Source organism: Takifugu rubripes, chromosome 16, assembly GCF_901000725.2.
Source record: "Takifugu rubripes chromosome 16, fTakRub1.2, whole genome shotgun sequence".
Taxonomy (NCBI): domain Eukaryota; kingdom Metazoa; phylum Chordata; class Actinopteri; order Tetraodontiformes; family Tetraodontidae; genus Takifugu; species Takifugu rubripes.
This window is the reverse complement of record NC_042300.1, coordinates 13,432,698-13,446,646: the sequence shown is the minus strand read 5'-3', so window position 1 is coordinate 13,446,646 and position 13,949 is coordinate 13,432,698. Positions and strand designations below refer to the sequence as shown.

Here is a 13,949-nt window from a genome sequence, read left to right as displayed (position 1 = left end):
TGGAGAAATGATGCAGTTTGGGGAACGTGTCCCAGCGCTTCTGGGCTCTAGGGCATCTCTGTGTAGTTAGAAGGTTGCAGCATTCGCAGCATTGTTAAAGGAGGCGTCAGGCCGCTGCGTTTCCAGGGAGGGTTGATGGTTAGTGACTTTGTGTTAACGTTGGGCTTCTGGCTACCAATGACCAGAACGAGGGAAACCTACTGGAGCACCAATGGCGTGTGCGTGTGATTCTCTGCACGCTGTCGCGGTCCAACCAACAATGTTATCTTGGATGTCTCTTTAACCTCTGAATGAAAGATGTGCATATGTAAACAGCATTTTTCCAAGATGTAAAATTCTAATCTGATGATCAAAGATACTGAGTGAATTTAGTTCCTGGAACCTCTTGAAGGCTCCTGTCCGTTATGGATCCTTTTCTGTGGTTTGTTCGGTTCTGCCGTGAGTGTGGCATTCTCAGATCTTGTTTGCTGAAGCTAAGGTATAAAGGTTTGTGGGGAACTGTTTTGGCCAACTTTACTTACCCTGTCTGTGTCTGTGTGCCCTCAGGCAGACAGCCCGCAACTACCTCATCAGCATACTTCGCCTCGAGAACGGCGCTCAGTCCGTGACAACATCTACAAGAACAAGCGCTGCCGCATGGAGACCTGTTTTGACTTCTCTCGCTGCCAGTCGGGCTTCAGGGTGTACGTCTATCCCCCTCAGAGAGGGGACCAGGTCTCTGAGACCTACCAGAAGATCCTGTCAGCCATTGAGGAGTCTCGCTTTCACACCACAGACCCTTTGCAGGCCTGCCTGTATGTTCTAGCAGTAGACACGTTGGACAGGGACCAGCTCTCTGCCCAGTATGTCCAAAATGTCAGACTTCGCATCCAGAACTTGCCAACATGGAATGACGGCAGGAATCACCTCATATTTAATCTCTACTCAGGCACCTGGCCGGACTACACAGACGATCTGGGCTTTGAGGTGGGCCAAGCCATGCTAGCCAAAGCCAGCGCTGACGTGGTCAACTTCCGGCCCAACTTTGATATCTCCATCCCGCTGTTCTCCAAGGACCACCCGCTGAAAGGAGGGGGCATAAGTTATGTAACAATCAATGACAAGCCACCCTCCAGGAAATATCTGTTGGTGTTCAAAGGGAAGCGGTACCTCACTGGCATCGGCTCAGAGACCAGGAATGCCCTGTATCACATCCACAATGGGGATGATATAATCCTGCTGACCACGTGCAAACACGGAAAAGAGTGGGAGAAACACAAGGACTCACGCTGCGACAGGGATAATGAAGAATACTCAAAGTAAGACATGCTTTTTGATCTTGTCTTTTGCCGCTGCTTCCGGGATCGTTTGCATTCTCATCTGAAAGCAGCATCGTTCATTTAAAGATCTATCGGGCTGTTGATACATTAGCGGCCCAACACATCTTGCAAACCAAAGTATTTACGTTTTGCCTTCGATTATGCAGGTCACACTGAGAGAACAGGTTAGAATTTGAAATCCAAGGTCATTTGAGATGTAATGTGTGTAAACATCTGAGAGCATAGTTTTGCAATCATGTCTATCAACTACATTTTAGTTACTAGCGTCCGGTACCTAGCCACTTTTCTGAGCTTCCCTCTGCAGGATCTTTATTTCCTTGTTCACATCCAAAGCACAGAGGACAATGTTGCTCTTTCAAAGTGGGTTTCCCTATAATATAGTAACTGCAGACTGAAGTTTTTGCCAGTGCTGGCGAAGTATTGTTGTTAGTAAGATTTCTTTCCTAATTTCCACCAGCTGAGGAGAAGGGGGCAGCTGAGCTCCAGCTACCTCAAAGGTTCCTAATGGTTTTGATTAGCGTGAAAGCTCCTGATTTAACCCGGCATATCCAGCTGGACAACAACACGGTGGGGTTTCAAATCCAACTTTGTTAAAGTTGGATTTAATTTGGTTTACCAGCCCGTGCTTGTTTCACGTCCCCCCGTTCTTCTGTTCATCTGAGGTGAATGTGAAGACGAAGACAAAGCCTCTAACCCTAACCCTCTGCTGAGGTGTGTTATTGTCCTCCCGCTAATGGACGGCCGTGCACTGTGCATGGCCTGTTATGGTTAGCGGGTAATTATTTTTCTATTTGCTCCACTGGTTGGTGGCAGATTGGAGCGCACCTGCTGGGAGTACATGTGTTTCTCTACTGCTGACTAATTTCCACAATATGGCGAGCAGGCGATTGCATTTGTGATCGCTGTGAGACTGCTCGTGTTCATCCATGCTCGACTAGTCTCCAACATTTCCCTCACTCGGTACATTTCATTAGCTTGTGACACTTGCTTTCACCCGTTCTGTAATGAGAGGGTTGCCATTACAACAGCAATAACACAACTGAGCTCCAAAAAAGGCTTTATTTGATAGTTATCCATACATGAGGGCTTAAAAATGGATTCTGCATTCATGAATGTGTCTTTTAAGAGTTCTCAGTTGCATTTGGAAGAAAAAGTAATTGATTTGCCGACTTTATAGCTGTTTTCTCTGTGCAAAACACAGTGGAGACAATCAATAGCCTTAATTAGGACCAAAGACGTCAGTCATTCCTTAAATAAATGAAATGTCTGCACTGACATAAGAGCCAAATGCTCCAGCAACAGTCCCGTCACTTCCTTTTTTCCTACTTTCTATTTTGCGTTTAGAGACTTTTGAGCAAAGCAATTTTTGCCACATGTCACCGATAAAATGACATTAGCTTGTTGTAAGTTTTTCCACACATAATTTGTAACTGGATCGTGCTTGTTGCTCTGAAACACAAAGTTTTTACAGTTTTTACAACCACGACTTCTTCTGCGGTCTGCTTTCATACATGAGCCAAATAATCTGTATTTGCCTCTAATATTGGAGGAATTAAAGTGTCGGCTTCACTACAATTCCACAATGAATGAAATCTTTCATTAAAAGAATGAATGTCCACCTGTGCAGCTCTTCTCTGTGCGCGTGGCCACAGGAACGAGTCAGTGGGATGTTTGTGCTCGCCACCTCCCTCCGAGCGTTGAGGTCATGACGGCAGGGAAACGCACGCATTTCTGTCTCTTCACTTTGGTGTTTGATGCAGGGCTCAACGCATCAATGCAGCCATCACCCAGTTCAGCTCAGGAGGCGAGTGACGATGAGGATGGGGGGTGTTGTGTGGCGGGGGGGGGTCCCTGATGGGAACAGAAGCCGACGAGGATCTCGAAGGCCTCGCGCCGTCGATAATTGCCTTCAAATTGAATTAAGCTGTGAAGGAAGGAGTAGATGGAGATGTCACCTCCCACTGAGCGGAGCCGGGATTGAACTTACTGTACATAACTGATAACAGCTGCTCAAATTAGAGCCTCGCCGTCACAAGTGTCCTAAGAGTCGCTCCAAAGAATGTCTGATACCAGACTCATTCACTGGAGGCTAAAAGATAAAAGCTCTTAATTTACAGCGCCGTTGGCATCTTTCATGACAGCCTTCATTCTGAAAACCAGGGAAAGGGGGAGGATGATCAAACGTGATGACGGATGTCCCGTTATACATTAAAAACCCATAAAAATGGCTTCAGGAAAAAAGCTGAGCATCTTATTGGTTTATTTGGGTGGCGGCTGCGTGTTACCAGTTTGCTTCGGGTCGTTCTTCAGGTTTCTGTCGCACATGAAGACTTCACTCTTGATGCCCAACGCGTTTCATCTGTTTATCCGTATGTTGTGGCCTCTGGTGTGGATGCAGGAATCACATCAGTAAATGAATTATTTGGCCGGATGGCTGTGGGTTTAATTTGGGATTATTTGTTCCACCATCGACAGTTATTGATTTGTTTTTGTCAAATAATATAGAAACCCTGGAAAAGCTCCCAGAATCAAAGGGGACATCAAAATTAAAGCCTTTAAACTTAATTGCTAACCGATATAATATGAGAGAGACTTTATTTTGCTCAGCAAAAGCTGTCAAAGCTTCTGGTGGAAGGACACGTTTTACCAATAGACTGAGACGTCGCTCAGCAAAGAGAGAGTGTGTGTGTGTGTGTGTGTGTGTGTGTGTCCCTAATAGGTCCATAAGTGGTGTTAAACACACTTGTTGAATTAGCGCTAATGTAACATTTCCATTTGGTGTGTGAGTCAAATGCATCAAAACACAAAAGCACAGCTGCCGTCACATCTGGCAGCTGCACGCTACGATATGTCCGAGGAGAGAAAAGGTCCGGCAGCTTTAATTAAGATGTCTGCTCTGGTCATGCAGATGGTGTGTGTGTTGTCCGATGTTCCATTAAAACACATCCACAGTCTTTTCTTGCTGCCTCTTATCTCCCTCCCTCATCATTTACACAGAGCTCTTTTCTCTCCATCATTCCCTCTTCTCTCCTCCTCTCCTCTAACGTCACGTTCCCTCCTCTGCTGCTCTGCTTTTATTCTCTCTGTCACCCTCTTTGCTCTTCACCTCCACACTCCTCATCTCATCTATGAAAATGCAGGGAGACACTTGTGTTGTCCAAGTGCCTGATGTCCCTTGTGGTGGCCCAGTGGTGCAGGGGGTGGGCGTCGGGGGCTCGGCAACAGAACGGTCCAGGTCCAACCTGTCTCATCGGACCTGCTGTGTCAGCCTTGGTGGCTCGGAGTCCTCCACGCTCTCATGAAGGGTGCCACAGGCCTCAACGCTGGCCCCTTTTTTATTGTCTTTCTATCTTCTCCCGGTTAGGGTTAGGGTCAGTACTCCTGGGGTTTTATACCACAGCCAGATCTGTTCTTCTCAAACAGGCTGGTTCCTTCTCAATCAAAGACGTTAAGGCCTGGAAAGATTTATGTGCTTTTAAATCTTTAAAGGGTCTTCCCATCGTACCACACTGAGCTTCTGCACCACAAGCAGCTGATCTCCCAGGTCAGCTGACCAGCTGCTCCTGAGGGTCCCAAAACGAGGCTGAAGCTCAGAGGGGACTGAGCGTTTCCTGCTTCCTGCTTCCTGCTTCCTGCTTCCTGCCGCTGCACATTAGACGGGCCTCCTCACCGTCTAAAACTCTTCTCTTGGCTTTGGCACCACAGGGACTGCTGATTGTAAATGTGCACATTTTATCTGGGGTGGACAGTCTATGTATGTTTTCTTATGTTTTTATCTAATGTATTTTATCTTTCTGGGGTTTTTTTTGGAAACCCTTTGTTTCTTTAAAATGGCGCTTTCTAAATAAATTGGATTGGGTTGGATCGATCACTTCCTGTTTTCTTTGACCGGGTGTCCCTCATCACAATATGTTTATCAGAGCGCTCATCCTGCAGACGACAGCGGCTGTGATCGTCCATTAATAGAAGGTTTTTTGCTGGGGCTGATCAGAGTGTAAAAGGAGCCGCTATTGATCGAGCCTGAGTTGATCACAGCACCCCATCGTTGCATGAATGGAAGCTAATGGTCTGTCTCGCTGGGAGGACTTGGTGTTCATTCAGCTGGTCCTGTCAGTCTCCAGAGGAAATAAACAGTCCATTTGAAGGCTGAATCACTTTTTAGATATCAAGAGCAGATTTTCTTACTTCCAGGAAGGTTGGAGTTGACTGTGAGCCTCTGCTGCCTTTAGAAGCCTTCTGCGGCGTTGCCGTGGACATTGCTTGTGTTCTCTGACGCACATGTTGCTTTAAAATATCCAGGATCTGTGAGCACGCCTTCCTGTCGGCTGTTTCCAAAGCCTCTTCACATGACAACACGCACTGCTGTTAACACTAACCCTAACCCTAACCCTGACCCTGACCCTATCCCTAACCCTGACCCTGACCCTATCCCTAACCCTAACACTAACCCTGACCCTGACCCTGACCCTATCCCTGACCCTGACCCTATCCCTAACCCTGACCCTGACCCTATCCCTAACCCTGACCCTAACCCTGACTCTGACTCTGACCCTAACCCTGACCCTGACCCTATCCCTAACCCTGACCCTAACCCTGACCCTATCCCTAACCCTGACCCTATCCCTGACCCTATCCCTAACCCTGACCCTGACCCTAACCCTGACTCTGACTCTGACCCTAACCCTGACCCTATCCCTGACCCTGACTCTGACCCTGACCCTAACCCTGACCCTAACCCTGATCTTATCCCTGATCCTATCCCTGACCCTGACCCTATCCCTGATCCTATCCCTGATCCTATCCCTGACCCTAACCCTGACCCTAACCCTATCCCTGACTCTGACCCTATCCCTGACCCTGACTCTGACCCTATCCCTGACCCTGACTCTGACTCTGACCCTGACCCTAACCCTGACCCTATCCCTGACCCTAACCCTGACCCTGACTCTGACTCTGACCCTAACCCTAACCCTAACCCTAACACTAACCCTAACCCTAACCCTATCCCTATCCCTGACCCTAACCCTGATCTTATCCCTCATCCTATCCCTGACCCTGACCCTATCCCTGACCCTAACCCTGACCCTATCCCTGATCCTATCCCTGACCCTGACCCTGACCCTAACCCTGACCCTGACTCTGACTCTGACCCTAACCCTAACACTAACCCTATCCCTATCCCTGACCCTAACCCTGATCTTATCCCTGACCCTGACCCTATCCCTGACCCTAACCCTGACCCTATCCCTAACCCTAACCCTAACTCTAACCCCTAACCCTAACCCTATTCCTGACCCTAACCCTGATCCTATCCCTGACCCTGACCCTGACCCTATCCCTGACCCTAACCCTGACCCTATCCCTGATCCTATCCCTGACCCTAACCCTAACCCCTAACCCTAACCCTAACTCTAACCCCTAACCCTAACCCTAACCCTAACTCTGGAAACACACGATGGAAGTTGGATCCATCATGTTTTCACAAAAGCTGCGTTTCAGTTCCGAGTCGGACTTGTGGGTTTATCAGGGTGGATCTTGTTCGAGCTGGTCCCAAGTTCCTCAATACGCCCACCTAAATTACAAAGTAACAAGATGAAGGCATTTTAGCTGTGTATTCCCAGACTTATTATTTATTTTAAGTAGATTAAATGTCCTCGAATTTCAGTCCATCCCCTCGTCTCAGCTCATTTCATGTGGTAACGTTCAAAACCATCCTGCTCTTAGCTTAGTCTAATCTAACAAGAAGTACCTTTATTTTAGAACAAGCACAATAAAAACTCTTGAAGCTGGATTCTCGATGATTGTGTGTGCACTTTGCATTTCCAATCTCCTCCCTCTAACCCTAACCCTAACCTTAGGAAACAATAGATTGATGCTACCAGGACCAGACCTAACCCCTAACCCCAACCCCTAACCCCAACCCCTAACCCTAACCCTAGGAAACAATAGATTGATGCTACCAGGACCAGACCTAACCCTAACCCCTAACCCTGACCCTAACCCCTAACCCTAAATCCCTAACCCGAACCCCTAACCCTAACCCCAACCCCTAACCCTAACCCAGTTCAGCTGGACCCTAACCGTCTAACCCTAACCCCTAACCCTAACCCAGTTCAGCTGGACCCTAACCGTCTAACCCTAACCCTAACCCTAACCCCTAACCCTAACCCCTAACCCTAACCCTAACCCTACCGAGAGAGTTAGCTTTCCATCCAGCCAATGCTCATTTACTATTGAACGCACAACTGAATCTTTCCCGTTACTCCACTATGATGCCACAGGGCCAAAATTACATCGCCAAATTTCACAACTATAATTTGTGTTAGATTTGATTGTTTATCAAAAATGTAGGGGGTGTCTATTTCAATAAAAATATATTTGACATTTTCTCCTCACTTTAATGGCTGAAGCACAAAATGTTTCAGGAATAATGTGGACAATTGTGCTCTTAGCATGGCGCTAACATCTATTAGCTCATATTGTAACAGTGCAGTGTTTTTATATATTGGTTGTCCTTAACAGACGCAGTTTGTTTTTGTTCTCTCAAAAAAGAAGTTTGCCGATGTCTAACCGGTCATGTGTCGGAACTGGCGAGAACATTGTCGAGGAACATTTTCAATGTTTTGCTCCAGGTTATTAGAAGCAGGAGATTGACTTCGTCATGTTTCCTGCATGATGGTGAACATGTCTTCATTGACTTCATCCACGTTCCTGTTTTGCTCACAAGCGGCAACATTTTCTCATATTTCTAACATCTTATTTCAGGTAAAGCAACATTTCTGTAATGTTCAGCTTGAACTACTTCAACTCTACTTGGGCGTGCTAATAAGCTAGCAACAAATAACAGCTAATTTATGTTGTGTGTAGCAATGAAACATAGGAGGATACAGTCAATTAGCACAGTGAATTTGTGTTTAACAGATAAATGTGATAAAACAACCCTGGGAGAATCTTAACAGGTGAATTTCAGTAGCATCCGTTTCCACATGTTAAATGTGTTTACCGAGGAACGTGCGCGCCGCATCGTGCCGGAGGGAAGCGACTGTTTAATAGTTTGTGAATGGCCACTCTAAGCTCCTCTGGCTCCATCGCTCTGTCAGCGGGGATTCACAGCTCATTGCTTCTCATTATGAAAATGGGATATTGCCCTGGAATCCCCTCCAGCTATTCTTGGCCTTTGGACTTCTGCAGCGTCGTGCAGATGCTAACACAGCTGAGACAACAGAACCTCAGTCTCGCTCGCCACGGAGGAACCGGACCGGACGCTTGACACGACCCACCTGTGCAGGTCTGTGCTTCCCTCTTCTCCTCCTGGACACTATCTTTAGGAGCCCCTCGGGATCAATCGTTGAGCCAAACCGAGACGTAGAGACAGGAAAGAGTCTCTTCCAGTGCTTTCTTCTTCGGTGGTCTTTATGAATCATTTCCTTCCGAGCAGCAACTGAAGTGTTTTCAATTTAATATCAAGCAAAACTAAGAAACAAGCAAATGTTTTTCCTCTTTCCCATTTATTTCTTTTCATTCTCCGCATTACTGCCATGATTTCCTCCCTCTCTCTTCACACCCTCATCTGATCCTTCATCTTCCAGTTCTTTCTTTTCATTGTCCCCTTGTTCCTTCTTTTCCTCTATTTCACCCTCCCTTTTTTACAACTTTTAAAAAAAAAAAATTGTCCTTTACTTCCCTTCTCTTCCCACGCATCCGTGTTTTTGAACCCTTTCACCATTCCGGCCTAACTATCCTCCACATTCTCTCCTTACTCACGTCTCCATCTGTCTTCTTTCACTCTATTCTTGCTTCACTCTGCTTCTCCATGGTCTCCCACCACGTCAGCCTCTCCTTCTGTGAGACGCTCCTGAGGACTGGACCAGAAACAGGGACTGGACCAGAAACAGGATCATAGTCCAAACACTCCTGAGGACTGGACCAGAAACAGGATCATAGTCCAAACACTCCTGAGGACTAGACCAGAAACAGGATCATAGTCCAAACACTCCTGAGGACTGGACCAGAAACAGGATCATAGTCCAAACACTCCTGTGGACTGGACCAGGACTGGACCAGAAAGAGGATCATAGTCCAAACACTCCTGAGGACTGGACCAGAAACAGGATCATAGTCCAAACACTCCTGAGGACTGGACCAGAAACAGGATCATAGTCCAAACACTCCTGAGGACTAGACCAGAAACAGGATCATAGTCCAAACACTCCTGAGGACTGGACCAGAAACAGGATCATAGTCCAAACACTCCTGTGGACTGGACCAGGACTGGACCAGAAACAGGATCATAGTCCAAACACTCCTGAGGACTGGACCAGAAACAGGATCATAGTCCAAACACTCCTGAGGACTGGACCAGAAACAGGATCATAGTCCAAACACTCCTGAGGACTGGACCAGAAACAGGATCATAGTCCAAACACTCCTGAGGACTGGACCAGAAACAGGATCATAGTCCAAACACTCCTGTGGACTGGACCAGGACTGGACCAGAAACAGGATCATAGTCCAAACACTCCTGTGGACTGGACCAGGACTGGACCAGAAACAGGATCATAGTCCAAACACTCCTGAGGACTGGACCAGAAACAGGATCATAGTCCAAACACTCCTGAGGACTAGACCAGAAACAGGATCATAGTCCAAACACTCCTGAGGACTGGACCAGAAACAGGATCATAGTCCAAACACTCCTGAGGACTGGACCAGAAACAGGATCATAGTCCAAACACTCCTGAGGACTGGACCAGAAACAGGATCATAGTCCAAACACTCCTGTGGACTGGACCAGGACTGGACCAGAAACAGGATCATAGTCCAAACACTCCTGAGGACTGGACCAGAAACAGGATCATAGTCCAAACACTACTGAGGACTGGACCAGAAACAGGATCATAGTCCAAACACTCCTGAGGACTGGACCAGAAACAGGATCATAGTCTAAACACTCCTGAGGACTGGACCAGAAACAGGGACTGGACCAGAAACAGGATCATAGTCCAAACACTCCTGAGGACTGGACCAGAAACAGGATCATAGTCCAAACACTACTGAGGACTGGACCAGAAACGGGATCATAGTCCAAACACTCCTGAGGACTGGACCAGAAACAGGATCATAGTCTAAACACTCCTGAGGACTGGACCAGAAACAGGGACTGGACCAGAAACAGGATCATAGTCCAAACACTCCTGAGGACTGGACCAGAAACAGGATCATAGTCCAAACACTCCTGAGGACTGGACCAGAAACAGGATCATAGTCCAAACACTCCTGAGGACTAGACCAGAAACAGGATCATAGTCCAAACACTCCTGAGGACTGGACCAGAAACAGGATCATAGTCCAAACACTCCTGTGGACTGGACCAGGACTGGACCAGAAACAGGATCATAGTCCAAACACTCCTGAGGACTGGACCAGAAACAGGATCATAGTCCAAACACTCCTGAGGACTGGACCAGAAACAGGATCATAGTCCAAACACTCCTGAGGACTGGACCAGAAACAGGATCATAGTCCAAACACTCCTGAGGACTGGACCAGAAACAGGATCATAGTCCAAACACTCCTGTGGACTGGACCAGGACTGGACCAGAAACAGGATCATAGTCCAAACACTCCTGAGGACTGGACCAGGACTGGACCAGAAACAGGATCATAGTCCAAACACTCCTGAGGACTGGACCAGAAACAGGATCATAGTCCAAACACTCCTGAGGACTAGACCAGAAACAGGATCATAGTCCAAACACTCCTGAGGACTGGACCAGAAACAGGATCATAGTCCAAACACTCCTGAGGACTGGACCAGAAACAGGATCATAGTCCAAACACTCCTGAGGACTGGACCAGAAACAGGATCATAGTCCAAACACTCCTGTGGACTGGACCAGGACTGGACCAGAAACAGGATCATAGTCCAAACACTCCTGAGGACTGGACCAGAAACAGGATCATAGTCCAAACACTCCTGAGGACTGGACCAGAAACAGGATCATAGTCCAAACACTCCTGAGGACTGGACCAGAAACAGGATCATAGTCTAAACACTCCTGAGGACTGGACCAGAAACAGGGACTGGACCAGAAACAGGATCATAGTCCAAACACTCCTGAGGACTGGACCAGAAACAGGATCATAGTCCAAACACTACTGAGGACTGGACCAGAAACGGGATCATAGTCCAAACACTCCTGAGGACTGGACCAGAAACAGGATCATAGTCTAAACACTCCTGAGGACTGGACCAGAAACAGGATCATAGTCCAAACACTCCTGAGGACTGGACCAGAAACAGGATCATAGTCCAAACACTCCTGAGGACTGGACCAGAAACAGGATCATAGTCCAAACACACAATGGTAATGGACCCGTCGCCCCGACTGCAGAATCCTTTAATAAGATTCATCCAGCTGCCGTGTCTGGAAGTTCAGATCGCTTCAGAAAACCCTTTTCGAGATCTGTTGAAGGTTGCATCATCTCGTGGACGACAACAACAACAACGACAACAAGGACGACAACAACAAGGATGACAACGACGACGACAACGATAACGACAACAACAACGACAACAACAATGACAATGACGGCGACGACGGCGACAACAACAATGACGACGACGCCAAACCAACGACAACAACAACAATAACGACGAAATGACAACAACAACAACAATGACAACGACAACAACGACGACAACAACAACAATAGGGGTGTTTCAGCAGAGGTACAGGAGATTTTCCTTTGTTCCCTCGAACCTGCTTCCATCCACCCTTTGGCTCCAGGTGAAGCATGTAATGCTACTATTTTATTATACATTATATACATTAGCCGCTACATTAGTTTCATATTCAGTTTCCGCTTCATGAATGTGTATTTAGACAGTTGAACAAATGCTCAATAATAACAAAAGAATTGGCAGGTTTGTCCCATCAAAGGGAGCTGCTGTGTTGGAGCGCCGACCTGCTCCGCTAATGGACTGGTGTTACTTTGATGGGGCCAAATGTTGTTCTGCTGACTGTTGCAGACACACACACACACACATATGGACACACACGCACGCGCACACACACACAGTCACACACACACACACAGTCACAGTCACACACACAGAGTTTGATTTATTTGTTTGTCAGAGAAATTACGAGAAGCTTCAGGAATGTTCGTTAGGTTCGTTTTCAGAGGCAGCAAATGTAGCACATCAACAAATATTGCTGACGTCCACATGTGAGATGAAGGCAGCAGCTGTTGGACGTGCTGCCTTCTTCCCTCCACCATATTTTATTTTAATGCTGTGTCATTGCCAAACACTTTTCCTGATGAATGAAATTCCATCCAGGAACGCTCAGGAAGGTTTCATCAGCTAACGACACCCGTGTGACTGCAGCAGACCTTCAAGGCTGGACATCTAACCCTAACCCTGTGTGTGTGTGTGTGTGTGTGTGACTGTGTGTGTGTGTGTGTGTGTGAAGCCTCAGTCATTCTGAAAGATCATTATCACCAGTTCCTGATCCAGTTTTATCAAAAGTTGTGTTCACGATCTAACCAACCCAAATATCATAAAACATCAAGCTTGGGTCTCATACAGAAGCTCCTTTCAGCTGGTTTTATGTTTCTATATCACTACACTATCGAATATTGGTGGGGTTTTTTTTTTATCATCAAGCCCATTAAAATCCATCAGGAAGTTAGTTTTGTCATTTAAAAAAAATCAGGTTTGAACAATAATTGCCAATTGTTAATGAACTGAACCAAAGACATGAAGGTCTAAACATTGTGGACCCTACTGGTAGGATGAGGAAACCCTTGGTAACCCAGTCTGGTAACCTAGTCTTGGTAACCCAGTCTTGGTAACCCAGTCTGGGTAACCTAGTCTTGGTAACACAGTCTTGGTAACCCAGTCTGGGTAACCCAGTCTGGGTAACCCAGTCTTGTTGCTCCAATACTGTTAAACTCACCAAAAATGAACAGCTGTAGCTACATTGGCTGAACGCTTTGGCTTTTTAATGACAGAAAATTGGTCAAAATACTCCAGAGTAATTCAAACTTGGGAAATCATTCGTAAATTACCTAACTACCCTAACCCTCTAACCCTCTAACCCTAACCCCCTAACTCTAACCCCCTAACCCTCTAACCTTAACTCTAACCCCTAACCCTCTAACCCTAACCCTCTAACCCTAACTCTAACCCCCTAACCCTAACCCTAACTCTAACTCTAACCCTAACCCTAAAACCCTAACCCTAACCCTCTAACCCTAACCCTCTAACCCTAACTCTAACTCTAACCCCCTAACCCTCTAACTCTAACCCTAACTCTAACCCTCACCCCCTAACCCTCCAACCCTAACCCCCTAATCCTAACTCTAACCCTAACCCCCTAACCCTCTAACCCTAACCCCCTAACCCTCTAACCCTAACCCTCTAACTCTAACCCTAACCCTAACTCTCTAACCCTAACCCTCTAACCCTAACTCTAACCCTAACTCTAACCCTAACCCTCTAACTCTCTAACCCTAACCCTCTAACTCTAACCCTCTAACCCTCTAACCCTCTAACTCTAACCCTCTAACCCTAACTCTAACCCTAACTCTAACCCTAACCCCCTAACCCTAACCCTCTAACCC

General features: G+C 46.9%; 1 protein-coding gene across 2 annotated transcripts in view; it reads left to right on the top strand.

The window, feature by feature from the left end:
* Nucleotides 1–13,949, top strand: part of LOC101072426 (exostosin-1-like) — a 102,524-nt gene that overhangs the window by 1,711 nt on the left and 86,864 nt on the right. Inside the window, exons 3-4 of one of the 2 annotated variants that reach the window (XM_029849191.1) lie at nt 547–1,298; nt 4,809–5,188. In XM_029849191.1, the coding sequence (XP_029705051.1) occupies nt 547–1,298; nt 4,809–4,872 (816 nt within the window). In that variant the 3' untranslated portion in view covers nt 4,873–5,188. Of the gene's footprint in view, nt 1–546; nt 1,299–4,808; nt 5,189–13,949 lie in introns of those variants that run through there. The other variant, XM_029849190.1, reaches the window with a different exon arrangement.